General features: G+C 30.2%; 1 protein-coding gene across 7 annotated transcripts in view; it reads right to left on the bottom strand.

Annotated features, from left to right (window-relative positions):
• Positions 1-14,745, bottom strand: part of LOC102677657 (echinoderm microtubule-associated protein-like 2) — a 35,408-nt gene continuing 20,663 nt past the window's right edge. For 3 of the 7 annotated variants that reach the window (XM_006614178.1, XM_006614176.1, XM_031509766.1), the window contains 16 exons: positions 13,984-14,140; positions 13,699-13,812; positions 12,664-12,792; positions 11,638-11,706; positions 7,642-7,947; positions 7,033-7,105; positions 6,478-6,684; positions 5,610-5,847; positions 5,178-5,335; positions 4,516-4,773; positions 4,078-4,215; positions 3,674-3,790; positions 2,728-2,751; positions 1,738-1,825; positions 1,101-1,327; positions 1-712 (listed from right to left, as the gene is read on the bottom strand). In XM_006614178.1, the coding sequence (XP_006614241.1) occupies positions 584-712; positions 1,101-1,327; positions 1,738-1,825; positions 2,728-2,751; positions 3,674-3,790; positions 4,078-4,215; positions 4,516-4,773; positions 5,178-5,335; positions 5,610-5,847; positions 6,478-6,684; positions 7,033-7,105; positions 7,642-7,947; positions 11,638-11,706; positions 12,664-12,792; positions 13,699-13,812; positions 13,984-14,140 (2,432 nt within the window). In that variant the 3' untranslated portion in view covers positions 1-583. The remainder of the gene's footprint in view (positions 713-1,100; positions 1,328-1,737; positions 1,826-2,727; positions 2,752-3,673; positions 3,791-4,077; positions 4,216-4,515; positions 4,774-5,177; positions 5,336-5,609; positions 5,848-6,477; positions 6,685-7,032; positions 7,106-7,641; positions 7,948-11,637; positions 11,707-12,663; positions 12,793-13,698; positions 13,813-13,983; positions 14,141-14,745) is intronic. The other 4 variants (XM_006614177.2, XM_006614180.2, XM_006614179.2 and 1 more) reach the window with 4 other exon arrangements.

The following is a 14,745-nucleotide window of genomic DNA, read 5'->3' as shown; positions in this document are numbered from 1 at the left end:
TTTTTTTTTTTTTTTTTACGTGAGAAACAGCACAGTGCATTTCATCGGTGATTAATTAGATAAAGAACACAGAAATATATAGATTCAGCGTTTGGACGTTTGAAAAATAGTTGCGAAATATGTAAAAGACACTTCGTTACGTTATTATTAGCTGTTAAAATAAGTTGTATAAGTTTATCTGTCGCCACATCGTGGGTACAAGATTTCGCTAAATTTTTCTCATTTTCTCTTCTTCTTCTTTTTAATTTTCTTTTTTTTTGAAGCAAAAAATTACGAAGATCGTTCTATACCTAAGAAATTACATGACATTCAGTAATTTCAATTCGTAAAGGACACTTAAACGGTAAAATTTAGCTAATATTTCATTAACCGCATTCAGTATCTTTTCTCGTTCAATCGAGATTTCTCTTCTAAATAATTAGTTTATTCGTTATCGATTCTTTTCCTTGATTTAAATAAGAATCGCATATTTTCTTTTAACGAACGTTGTATGTACCACTAAATTCAGAAGAGCATCCGCTTCATGTTTTATCGCTTCTGTAACTTTCATTTTGTTTTTCAGTTACATAATTATATAATAGAGTTAATAGTTTACGATCCATTGAAGAACGCTTGTGTCACTTCCGCCCGTGGAAATTAGTCGAGTGTCGTCTTGAAGGAACGAAACGTTCGTAACGTGACTTGAATGACCACCGTATGCGTGACATAAAGACTGGAATAGAGAAATTATTTGTTAGATATCACATATTTATAATAATTCACACGTATTTTCTTTTTTTCATTTCTTGCAAAAATATAATTGTAAAATTATGATTATCTTTTCAATCTTATGAACTTCAAATATTTATAAATATTTATTTTTTATAAAATATGGACACTGTGTGAATAAAAAATAAATAAAAAATATAGAATTATATATTTTTCATACTTATCATTTAATCATATTCAATCAATGAGAATTAATCGTGTTCATGTTATATTTTTTATAAATTTTTAAATTTCATTTTCTCAAAAACTCGAATGCAATTCAACGTAAGTGTTTTCGTTATTCTTGATATTTTATTTTTTAAGTTTCTAATAACGTTAATTTAAAGTGTTACCTTTGGTTGACAAGCAGGATAAGAGAATAATTTTACTTTTCCGAAATCATCTCCGGTTGCGAGCAATTTCGAATCACTGCTTCGCGTGCAATTATTTACGTCTGTGCCATCGGCGCCTTCGGGCCATATTCCAATCGTTTCGAATGATATTACACAAGTGTGACTTGCCCATTCCATGTCCCTCATTATCGATGATTGTGGAATCTGACGACAGACTCCGGGATTCCCTAAAATATTACATAAAATTTTATTTATATGCTTTTCTTATGTATCTTTTAAATTAATTTATTATTTATTATAACATTTAAAAAAATTTCATGCAAAACGATGTTTTAATGTGATTTTAATTTTTTTAATAGTTAAAAAAATATTTAAAAATTATTAAATTTGTTTATTTTAATTATTTTAATTCGCCAAAATTATGAAATTTAATATAGGCAAAAATAAAATAAGATAGGATATCAATGACATCTTTTCCAATAATAAAAAAATAAAAAAAAATAAAATAAAATTTCTATTTTTTTTATCTAATGTATACAATCTCCTATTATCTCAGGTTAAATTTCTTGAATAATTTAATATAAGTAGCATATAATATGGCAAAAAACATTGGAAAAATATGGAACTCTTTACTTACAATATAATACCTCATAATCGCCGCTATTGCTACGTAAATATTGACCATCTGCTGACCAGTCCAAATGAGTTATAAAACTGGAATGTCCCTGAAACAAATTTTCATCGTTTAAACATAGAAAAAAATATTCCTCGCTTCTATCTTCTAAATGCCTCGCAAATAAAAAAAAATTATGTCAATGGCTCCCTTGAAAGCAACTAAATAGAGTTGGCCCAGTTTACAGGCCATTACTATGGAAAGAGTGTCAACAATTGGTGCAAACAATGACTACCGTGCGTGCTCGCGGTAAGCAATTTTTAAACAGAAATGTCTGCTCATATGTGACTATGAATAGCTATGATAATATTGCATCATTCATAAAGACATTACATTCGTCACGTTGATGATAAATTTTAAAGATTTTTCATAATAATTTTAAATATATATATCAAAATATAGAAAAAAATCATTAATTTCACATATAATGTGAAATAATTTCATTGATTGCATACCTAATATAATAGTAATAAAATCAAAGATACGAAAAAAAAAAATATATAATTCTTCGTAATTCTTCTAAAGTTTAAAATTAATAATTTTTATTATTGTAATTATTTTATCTTGTCCCTTTTTTACAAATTACAAAATTTTCTTTTTTACAAATTATTGAAAAAAGAATATATTAAAAAATAGATAAAAATAAAATAATAAAAGTTGATATTTAATGCTTTTTATCGAAAATTTAAAAAATTTGTTACAATATTAATACATAATTCATTCTAAAGAATTGTATTTACGAATGTAATAACAAATGTAAAAATCTGTAGAAATTCATTAAGAAATCTATTAAACGCAAAAAATTATATCATTATAAGAAATATTTTATATATTTTAAATTCCTATTTTTATCGATTATATAGATATAAAGTTAAATTATTTTTTATAAAATTTTCAATAATTTATAATGTAATGTCTCTATTTCATTTTTGATCAACTAAAAATATGTCTTACACCACGTCTGCGTATCCTCTTTGGCTAAAAATCAAGAAATAATATATGTAATATTTGTGATTCTAATCGTTTGTAAATTTTACTATTTTGAATTCTGAAAATTTTAAACACATTTTGTTTCGATAATGTAATATTGTAATCAATGAAAATATAATTATATATGTATATATTTGTTCATAAATGAAATATCTTTCTCTTAAACAAACGAATGACGAATAATGAAACATTTACAATGGTTGGACATGATTCTAAATTAATTTTCTATACATACACATTAAAAAAATAAAAAATGATCTTTCCATAAATATATATTCTTTTAAAAGAATAAAATAAATTATTTTCTAATTATTTAACATCGATATACGTATGTATATTTATATTACTGCATGCTCATCAATGAAAATAAATATATATATGTAATAATATATTATCTCAACATATAAAACATCGAAGAATACCACAAAATGAAAATATACAAATGATATGATTATAGATCAAATTTTATGATGCATAAAAGCAATTTGTACAGCATCCAATTTTAAATCTTTAAATATCAATAGACATTTAATATTGATTAGTGATCTATGTGTAATTTTATATTTTTTTTCAAATATCAATAATAGTAAATATATACAAGAATATAAACAACAATATAAATAATTTCTAAAAGAAATTGCTTATATATAATTATACATATATTTAACAATAAATATTAACTAACTAATAATAATATTAAAGAATATTATATAAAGCAAGTTTAAATAATAAAATAAAAAATATATTTATATTAAATTAAGATTATATATTTAAAAAAAAATTTATCGTATATATAATTATGTCTATACATACGTATTAATTTTTAATTTTTACATGATAAAATTTTTATAATATTTCTTTTAGATCAATTATTATTAATTTTAAAAATTTATAATAAAAATAATCTTACCATACATCGTCCAACTCGACTATATTTAATTGCATCTTCATTAACTTGATAAATATAAATATAGTTATCTCTGGAACCCAATGCTAATAAAGTACCATCTGGTGAAAATCGAACGACCTGAAATTAAATTATAAAGTCAATTTCACCAATAGAATAAAGATTCTTATAACTTTGTTTTAAATTTAGTTTTAAATATTTGAATAAAAATATGAAAAGAAAATAAAATATTTAATATATTTGATAAAACTTTTTTAAAATTTATTTTATAAGTATTTTTTTAATCATTGTATATATATATATATAGAGAGAGAGAGAAAGAGAGAGAGAGAGAAATATTTATTGATATATAACATTTATTTAAAAAAATGCATAAAAAATTATTTTTATCTAAATTAACAATTTACCTGAATAGGTTCTGAACCATCACTATGGTGAGTGTATAATTCTCGCGTTTCACTATCAATTGCTAACCATTTTCCGGAAGTGCATCCGACCACCATAACATTACCATCTGGTGAGAACCCGATGCTTTGTGCTTGCTCCTAAATGAATAAAGATTTTATTTAATTACTATTTTGAATCATGTTATTTTCCACAATTTGAACTATGAAATAGAACATACTACTTTATAAAGTATTAAATTTTCATTAAAGTATATGATTACGATTTGATGTTATTTCGAATCATTACTCGTTTTAAATTTTACACAATATTTGATAAATGTAAAATATTTCTCAATTAAAATATAATCTGAGTATATTTGAATACTCGCATTATTCACTTACTACACACTATATTAAAAAATAAATATTTATATTATAATAATTTAATTAAATACTAACTCCAATATCTTTACTCCAAACAACAGTATGACTGAGACTATCCCACATTTGTAATAATCTGTCGTGACCTGCTGTTGCAAATTGAGGTAGAGTTGGATGAGCAGCGAGTCCCCAAACCTCTTCAGCGTGACCTAACATGGCTGGATTGAATCCCATTCCTACATCACCGACTAAAATGCAGTTTCTCGTTGTTCCTATCAACAACTGCGAACCTCTGCCTTCCGCGAGTGTTCGAATTCCACCGAAATGATCTTCGATCTGTTAAATATAAAACGTATTATTATTAGAAAAATGTTTTCTCATTTATTTCTATACGAGCTCTCTAAGTTGGTGTAAAAAAAAAAAAAAGATAATTTTTAATCAATTATTATCTTCATCCTTGCCACACATTTCAATGTCTTCGCATGTCTCATCATTGATCAATTCTAATTTCTAAATAAGTAATAGACATGAATAATCATTTTTTTTTTATTCTTGGAACGAACATTTCCAAGAAAAATATTTAAATGATTATTTAAATCTTTATAAACTGTATATATGATGAACATTATTGTCTATTATGATTTGATTGTTATTAAAAAAAAAAATTATTTTTTTCATTTTAATTAAAATTATTTTTTTTATCATTATTTGAACATCATATTCTGATTAATTCTGCTTACTTGTGCTTCTTCTCCTGTTAAATTTAAAGATTCGTCGAAATACAAAATTTTGCCATCTTTGCCACCACCGGTAACGATAAAACCATCTTTCAGGACACAAATTGAAAATATCGATCCTTCGTGAACGTTTCTCACTATTTTAGAAATTGTGTTTGTTCCTGTAAATAAAATATATTTTATTTTAATTACAAATATTATTTTTTTATCTTATTAATCTCGAATACGATATTAATTCAAATGTTTCAAAAGTTGAAATGATATCAAATAAAACAAATAACAACAATCTGGATGAATTTAAAGATTATTGTAACGTATTAAAATTTAGCTTTTAACTTTCAAGTAAAAAAAGAAAAAAAATATTAAATATTCGACACGTAAGAATTAGAAAGAAGAAAATCGAAATCACCGATACAATTCTTCTTTTTATTTTACCTCTGCCCCAAACAATGATGTTACCGTTGCTATCACCGGTAAGAACATCACCGTTTTGATTAAACGCCACACAGGTGACATATCTCGGTTTTTCTCTGCTCTCGAAAATCCCCATTCGCTTGTACAGCATACCACCATTATCGAGGGACCAAAAAGACAGGTGTCCTTTCCCACAGGACACGATCTGGTTCCGTTCCAGCGGATGCCACTCCGCGCATACCACCGTGTCCACCGAGCACTGCAATTGACCATCGTCGTTCATTGAATGGACCGGTTCCGGTTTCGCACACTCACGAATCAACCGTGTGTTTCTTTGTGACCGAAATTATATATTTTCTATTCTTTCTCGCACATTTATGATTCCGATAATATATAATATTCTTAGAAATGAATCCATACTGCACAATACGTCGACCTTGACACGTGTATTTATCTCTTTTATAGAAATAACGATATTATCTAATATATATCGATATATAATGATATAAAATTTTAATTTTATATAAATACAACTTTTCAAAATGGAGAATAATTAATTTGAATGTAATAAAATTGCAAGAAATTCAAAACAGATGTAGAAAATAATTATTTCTTTATCTATTAGATAAAGAAAAAATATTTAATATATATATATATATAAAATCTTTAAAATTTCGGATAGGAGAAAATATATATATCTACTATTTTCAGCTTTGCACGATAATAAATTTTACTCTGCTCTATGCAGAGTAATATTTAAGTTATCGGAATTTATAGTGAATGATAAGAATGAAAGAATGAGAAATAGTAGGTATATGTTTCCTATAATCTATAGGTTTAAATTAAAACTAATTAATTGTAACAATTGTATCAGCGAATTGGAACATACCTTTGTTTCAGTTATCTTGGTACCTCGTTCTCCTTTCTGCCAATCCCAGATCGAGATATTGTGATCGGAGGTCTCGTCGATCGCACACAAGTAATTTCCACCGTCTGCCTTCGAGAACGAGAGGCAACAAATCGAACCATCGAATTCGCCGTTACCAATCACACAAAGAGTTGCCAAACTGACCGAATTCCATATCCTTATGTGTGGCTGAGAAAAATTTTACGATTAAATCCTAAGATATACACGTAGATATATTACGAATATTTATCAGAGAGTCGAATGAAAAATAATAATTTCGATGCTTTTCGATAAAAATTAGAAAATAGATAAAAAAAAATATCATGGTAAAATTTATTATATTTTCGAAATATATTTATTAGTCTTGTTTATTTCTATTTCTTTTTTGAATCTAATGAAACGAAATACATCGTGCGACATAATAAATCTTAGATTCGTGCCTAATTATAATTATAAGCGTTTTAGTATCAATAATAAATTACAAAATCGTTATTTTCATTCATTTCTCGATTAATTCTAGTTTAATCGCGTTCTTACCATAGCATCTCGCCTATCGGTCCCACATACTTGTCCAGTAGCGACTACCATTTTGTTCGGATGAATGGCTATGCTGAAATATATTCAATCAATGTAATATATTCAATCAATATGATTAAAAAAAAAAAAATAGCTTAATACTTTCTTTTATAATAATAGTAATTTTATAGTATCTATTTTTTACAAAAGAAAACTGTACTTCAACTTTTTAAGCGTTGTATTTAAAAAAAAAAAAAAAGCTTAATACTTTCTTTTATAATACTAGTAATTTTATAGTATTTATTTTTTACAAAAAAAAACTGTCCTTCAACTTTTTAAGCGTTGTTTTTAAAAAAAAAAAAAAAGCTTAATACTTTCTTTTATAATACTAGTAATTTTATAGTATTTATTTTTTACAAAAAAAAACTGTCCTTCAACTTTTTAAGCGTTGTTTTTAAAAAAAAAAAAAAAGCTTAATACTTTCTTTTATAATCATAGTAATTTTATAGTACCTATTTTTTACCAAAGAAAACTGTACTTCAACTTTTTACGCGTCGTATTTAAAAAAAAAAAAATTTTTCAATAGCGAATTTTGCTTACCATATCGTTATTAAGTCGCGATTAACTCACCATTTGATATCGTCCGTATGACCCAGGTAATGCCTCTGGCTATGCTCCTCCATGTTGTACAATACCACCACAGCTGCGACGAAATAAACGATTTCACCGGTAGGCAGTAGATGCAAATTGCTTCGACAATCCCTGCCTCGGTAACCGTACACCCAGTCGAGTTTCAATTTGCTCTGGGGCGGTGTGCTGACTTTGTGAAGGTCGTACGACTCCGTCAAAGGCGACGGAACGTAGAGGACAACGGGTCGTCCCCGCAGGTACATGCGGACGGTATTCTCCTCCTCGTTGTACTGCATATCTCTCGTGCTGCGAATTTAGATATCCTGTTTTTTCTCATTCCTTCTTCAAAAACCGATCTTTCTATCGCTTCGAGCGAAATTTACGCGTTTCTCATCTTCAATTCTTAACACATTCAAGGAAAATCTTGAAACTTAATCTCCATCGAATGATTACTTCGTGGAATATTGAGTTAAAAGGCGATTTTCTTACGAGTTGTAAATAACAGATTGGAAATCACGTTTTCTCTATAAAAACACTATCATTGATCAACTACTACTTTCATCTTTTACCCGTCACTTGCAAGTTTCCCGTCATTTACCACGCAACGATCACTTTATCTATCTTTAATTATCAGATCAAGGCTGAATTATCGTCTTATCGATTTATTTTACTTTGGAGAATGATGTTACACCTACCGTGTTTAAATGGCAAACCGATTGATAGATTGCAGAACTTTCCGTGACGATCTACTCTCGAAACCGCGAAAGAATGAGTCACTCGTTGCGCGCGTTCGCTTTTATTACCCGACCAGGCATAGTTTTGCGCGTTACCACGTTACGTCATTCTTGCCTTCCTTTCCGCTTCCCCGTCCCAACTCTCCTCATCCGCGATTACGATCAAGGACTGTCTGCCGTTCGAGACGCGATTTACGACTCGCTTGAAAAAACCCGAAATTGCCCATTCCGTGAAAAGAAAAACGGTAGACCGTTTTATTTCTTCTCTCGATTTAGGATACGTTTTTGCGTTAATGGCGACCGTGAATTACTCGGATGTTGAATGAATGCCGGCTGGAGCGAACATTTCATCCAAGCGATATATGTACAGTCAATCGCGAAAGTATCTGTGCGTTATCTGAAAATTTTTGTTTATGTAATAAAAATTTAAATATATAATAAAATATGTATGTAAGTAAAATATACGTATAACGCGAATATTTGTACAAATTAAAATATTATTCACTCTCGATGATAAATTTTTTAAATCGAATAAAATTTACCTTCGAAACAATTTTTATTCCATCAAATTTTTATCTATTTTTACATCAAATTTTACAACTAAAAGGACACAAATAATGACTACTACCATGCCATAAAAAATTACATAATCCAACTCTTTGCGTGCAAGTAAAATTTATAACCAAGAAGTTAAGGAGTATCGAAGCGTATTTAAATACCAAGCGAAAACGGATACGATGAAAATGAATCGGTAAAGCGTGAAGAGGAACTTTGCTTGTTCGCTAATTTTTTTACCGACTGTCTATAAGATCCGCTGGTAAACAGCTTGTACCAGGAAACTGGGAATTCACGGTTGTATAACGACAGAAATCGCGATTCACTTTCTTCGGGAATGCAATGGCATAGCTCTTTTGTGCGATGAACGACCGTTGTTATTCACGTGACTTTCATACCTGTCGCCTTGGAACCTTTCTTAGAAAGTGCTCGAAGAGAATTATCCTCGAATATTTATCGCATACTTATTTTGCCAATGATTCAAGTTTGCGGGAAAAGATCGAGATTACGTATCGAGGTTGATTTGACGATTAAGACGATTAATATAGGATGAATACAGATTCACAATTATTCGTTTTTTGGATTATTTTTAATACAATGAATAATTTTTACTCGTTTTATAACATTTTCTCAATTATCGTAGCGAATTTATTCAGAATGAAAACGTATCCTCTTTCTTCTACACCCCCTTTTTTGTGCGCTTTTTTTTGTAGATTATCCTTCGTTCATTTGGTACACGGTGACTTTAACGCGTGGATTCCCGGTTATATATCGAATACCGGTTTGCGCTTGTCTCTTCGTTCCTCTGCCATTTAACGGAATTTATGATTATGTCGTCGATCTTTAACCCCTGTAGAAATTACGATTGATTCGACTGCGAAATCTTCTTGCAAATATTTTTAAGCAAACATATTTTAAAGTTTGTTTGCACTTACGATTAAAAGAACGTAGCACCGTTATATGATAATTAAATTTCCATATTATTTCCAAAGTACTGTCATTTCGAATAAAATTCATTGTCATTATATCTCGTAATAATAATTTCGTTTAGTTAATTAAAAATATACATCACTTTTGCTACATAACTTTCCCTTCTTAGATTTATCCGTTCAAACTTTTAACTTTACCTTTCCTTTTCCATTATTAAAAGTAAATTATCGAGTTCTTTTTAATCGTGAATTAAATACAAAATTTCGAAAAATTTTCGAAATTTTGTACGAGATGTCCACGATATATCGTTATCGTTACCGTATAAAAAAGATAACAACACGGAAAACATGCTATTTAATATGCAATACATAGATCGTTATAAACACTTGCTCATTCGAAGAACAGAAAATCAAGAGACAGTTTCGAGCAAAAAGTACCCGTTAGACTGCGAATTCTCGTGCATACGTGTAATAAACATTATGCGCATATATTTCTTTACATATATTCGTTGAAATATAGAATATTTGTTTTGAGCGTAAAAAAAAATCCGCAGTCTAATGAATTAATCAATATGTTAATAATAATTAAAAAAAAAAAAAGGAGGAAAGAAATAAGGATAGTAAAAGTTCGAAAACGTTACTCGAAAGATCGTAAGTAGGTTACGGAAGGCTGATCGAGGAGAGATAGGAAGGTGAGCCGCGTTCCAAACAAGGTTTTCCTTTCACGAGCGAAAAAGAAAGCTATGCTCGGGTTAATACGTTCCAACTAGGCGTGTACTATTTAAAATTAGAATTTTTTTAATTAGGATACATCCATTCACGGTTCTCGAGCGAATGCATAATGTATAATTCACGCTTTTTACCCCGATTCCATTTGACGAAGGTGGGCTCATCATCGCTAGGAAATCTCGCTCTTATCCAAACGTTCGAGGTCGCAACTTTTATCATAGTAATTAACGGCATGCTATACGAGTTCTATCGTAGTAACGTAAGCTTTATAACTTACGTTATAACTACTACGAAGTACGCCAGTATCTCGTTCGTTATTTGAATCGATTGGATGCGCGTTCGTAGATGTGACATCGACACATTGCAATCTAATATTTTTTTTTAATATTTAACAAAACGAGTCTCACTCTAAAGTATTATCGTTTGACCAAAAGAAAAGTTGTAATACTGTGTTGAGAAATGATTCGAGTTTACGCGATGACAGTTACAAGATCCTTTTTATTTTATATAATCATTAATTTGCACGCGATCGATAAATTGGTTTTTCTTTTTTTTTAATCTATAAAAGATTAGAGAGAACAAACGAATAATCGAACGAACAAACGAACGAAAAACTATTTGTACTTGTTAACACTCACCTGAAAGAAGTTTAAAAAGATGCATCTTATAAGGCAATTGTACACGTGTAACGTGCACGTGGCCGACACGATCACAGCCGACGCACGTGTCGTATTTGTTTCTCTTAACCTTTTCACAATTGGCTCGATGTGTATGTTTTTTTTAATCTTCGATTTTCAATTTTTATTTTCGTTATAAATAAAAAAAGATTTAGATTTCTCTATACGTAAAACTCAGATGATATTACTGGTATTAATACTATCGTCTCATAAATTCTCGTAAGATTAGACAATATCTGATTAATTTATATCTATACTTATATTTAACAAATTGTTAAAAATTTGATAAAAAGATATGCATACATCGCATTCGCGAAAAGGTTAAAGATCGATGTAAATCGGATAAAATGCGAAAAATGTATTTTTATTTACCCATGTTTCACGTTGTTCAGCGCCGGGGGCTTGAAGAGGTTGAACAAAGACTTGGTGGAGGCTGACAATCTATAATGAACGAAAATGCAAACGAAAACCATGCGGTGCCGAACGGAGTGAGAGGAGTTAGAGAAAAAGTGATAAATAAATAAATAAACGAATAAAAAACACGTAAAAAAAATGAAATAAACAAAGTGACGAGTCGTACGTGCTTTTTTTTTTCCTTTTTTTTTCCATGGACCATTTGCGCTTTCTCGCCCGCGATGTGATGAGAAGAATTATCCACTTCCGGTAACCGATTCTCTCGATTCAGTTACCACCAAAGGGAAGCTCGGACGAATGGAAAACAAACGGGAGATGGTTATACGCTTTCCACGATTAATGAGCTGTGAAGCGAATTCACGTCGCGAGACATAATCGATAGTCCGTTGCTCCGTCAATGTTGCTCGCTAGACGCTCCTCTTTCGCGCCAACCTTACCGTCAAAATTATTAATTTAAATAATAATGAATTTCCATCCATTCAGAAGCAAAACTTTCGAGAATATCCGTGTATAAATACTACGTGTCTTTATTCGTTTGTAAGGATTCCTTTTCGATCGATATATTTTTATCATTGAAATTAAAAAAAACTAAACTTTCATAGCTGCAAGATTGGGAACAAATCGTTAGTTTTAAAAGCAAAAAAGAAACAAAGTCTCTCCAAGACTCTAATAATCGGTCACCGTGACCGATTTCAACTCGCTTTCAGAGAACATTGCACTCTAATAATTCCACGAACTTGACGAGAAGGTGTTTCCTATTTTTATTCGCGCTCCGGTATTCGCTTTCATTCATCGAAGGATATATAAAAAAAAAAAAAAAAAAAAAAAAGAAAAGCGCGTACGACCGTCACGTAAGGTAGTAGTAAAACGTTCAAGGAAGCGAAAAAAGAAAGGTGCGCTCGGACGAGGGTTAAAATCGAGTCAAGTCCTCCGTAAATAAGAGGAAAGCAGGCAAATGTGCATTCGCTCGTTAATATCGCTTACCTGCCACCCACGAGTTGCGAATTGCTTCCCTGATTTTGCGGGGAATGCGTAAAATCCCCTGTGGACGACCACCGTTTCGCCCTTCTTAAGCTGCTTTGGGGTGGCCCGTTTGATCTTGCTGTCGGTGATCTATCGAATAACAGGATTAATGCGTGACGGGAAAACACAATTACCTTCGGTTGCGGATCTGTCGCATCGTCCACGGGATTCGATTTGTCGCGTTAAACGACATTTTTCCTCCCTCCCCCCTGCCATCGCACGTGACATTTTACAATCTTCACGCGAAATTCGCGTTTTCACGATACGATAAAGATGTCATATGATTCCATCATTTTCTTATTATTACACGTTAATCTATTCAAATATACTACTTTGAATTTATTTCTTTTAACGGAATAAAATTTATTCGTACAAATTAATTGAAAATTCCTAGCAGATTTTTAAAATATAATTCGAACTATTAAATCAAAATACGTTAAAATTTTTTAATCTTACTTTTTAACAACAATTGTTTTACGCTAGTTAATAATTCAAATTAACGTCAACGTATAAAATTTTATTCCTATCTCCTGTACTAATTCCTTTTTAATTCTCATGCTGTAAGTAATAAATTATTAAGAAGTAACACGATGCAATAATATAACAAGTAATTACGTAGATTTTATTATGACCAAATATATAATACTAGAAGAGAATAAGATTTCTCAATTCGTATTATATCTAAAGTACAAAATTGATCATAATTCAATTACAAACACACGAGCACGAGCACAAGCGAAAATTACGAATTCTAAGTACAGACGCGTTAATTATATTATATTCGTTAGCATGCATATCTAAAAAAGAAAAATGATACATTTAAGTTTCAATCTCATGAAAGAACATTTTCAATTTATTCCTTCTTATAATAGAAAAAGTATCATTTTTCATCGCATTTATCTACTCTCTATGTAAAAAAAAAACTATTTATTTTACTCGATTTGTTGCTAAAAAAGGGGGAAAAATATAGTAAGTGAATTAATTTAATTCGAGTACCTGGCTACTGGCAGTGGTGTAGCTCTAGGACTTGGCGATGGCACCGGGGAAACACTACTACTACTGGGACTGTCCGAATGTAAAGAACCCGTCGATTGATAATGAACTGACCTTCTGAAAGTTAATTAATCGTTAATTTTTTTTTTTTTTGAATAAAAAAGATAGAGAAAAAAGTGGTCGACGGTTATAACCAATTTCGATAATGGCAATATATATTATAAATATATTAAAAATAAATTAATTCGAAAAAACGCGATCATTGGTAGAGAAAAAAAAACGATATACCTTTGAGGAAGTTGAGAGGAATGAGTGTAACTGACTGGCCTCCGTGGACTGGAAATCGAATCTCGAACGTCTTGAGAAGATCCGGAGGATGATGAATTTCTCAAGCAACCAGTTTGACGTAAACGTACGTCTTTCGCTGGTGTTGAATTTTGATTACCTAATAACAATACAATTTTAATAAGATTAATATTTGTCGCATAACCGTATTTTTAATATCACAGATCTCGTTCTAATTATTTATATATAACTCTAAGCTCTTAAGACGTTTAAAAAATGAGAAAGAAGAAAGATCGAGTAAGATTTGTACGGTTAAGACCGGTTCGTGCATTTTTCACCGATATATTATCATTGAAATAAACCGAACTATCCGTGAACTATGCGCGATATCGTTTCAAACCTTTTTAGATACCGATGTTATAAACGTTCGTTTCAAAAATGTACGTTCTGGTTGGCAGGAACTGGAATAGTATCTCGGAATAGATAGAACTGCAATTGCCCGATGAAATTGCCTCGTGAATCGCGAACGAAACGAAACGGAACGTGACCCTAAGCAGTGTGGCGTGTTAACAGGTAAACCCGATGAACTTTGTTTCAAATGGGCTCAGCTTCGTCAGGCTTCTCCAGCTATTTGTGATTCGCGACATGCCACCATAGCTTTTGTAACGATTCCCGTCCAAACTTATTCTCGTCTTGAAAATTTATAATATCGTTTTTTTTTTGCTTCACGCTTCGTAATTACCAACAAACTGACGAGGATCGATC

The sequence above is a fragment of the Apis dorsata genome, unplaced genomic scaffold (assembly GCF_000469605.1).
Source record: "Apis dorsata unplaced genomic scaffold, Apis dorsata 1.3 scaffold_172, whole genome shotgun sequence".
NCBI lineage: Eukaryota > Metazoa > Arthropoda > Insecta > Hymenoptera > Apidae > Apis > Apis dorsata.
Note: the sequence above shows the minus strand (reverse complement) of the source record. Positions and strands in the feature narration are given on the sequence as shown.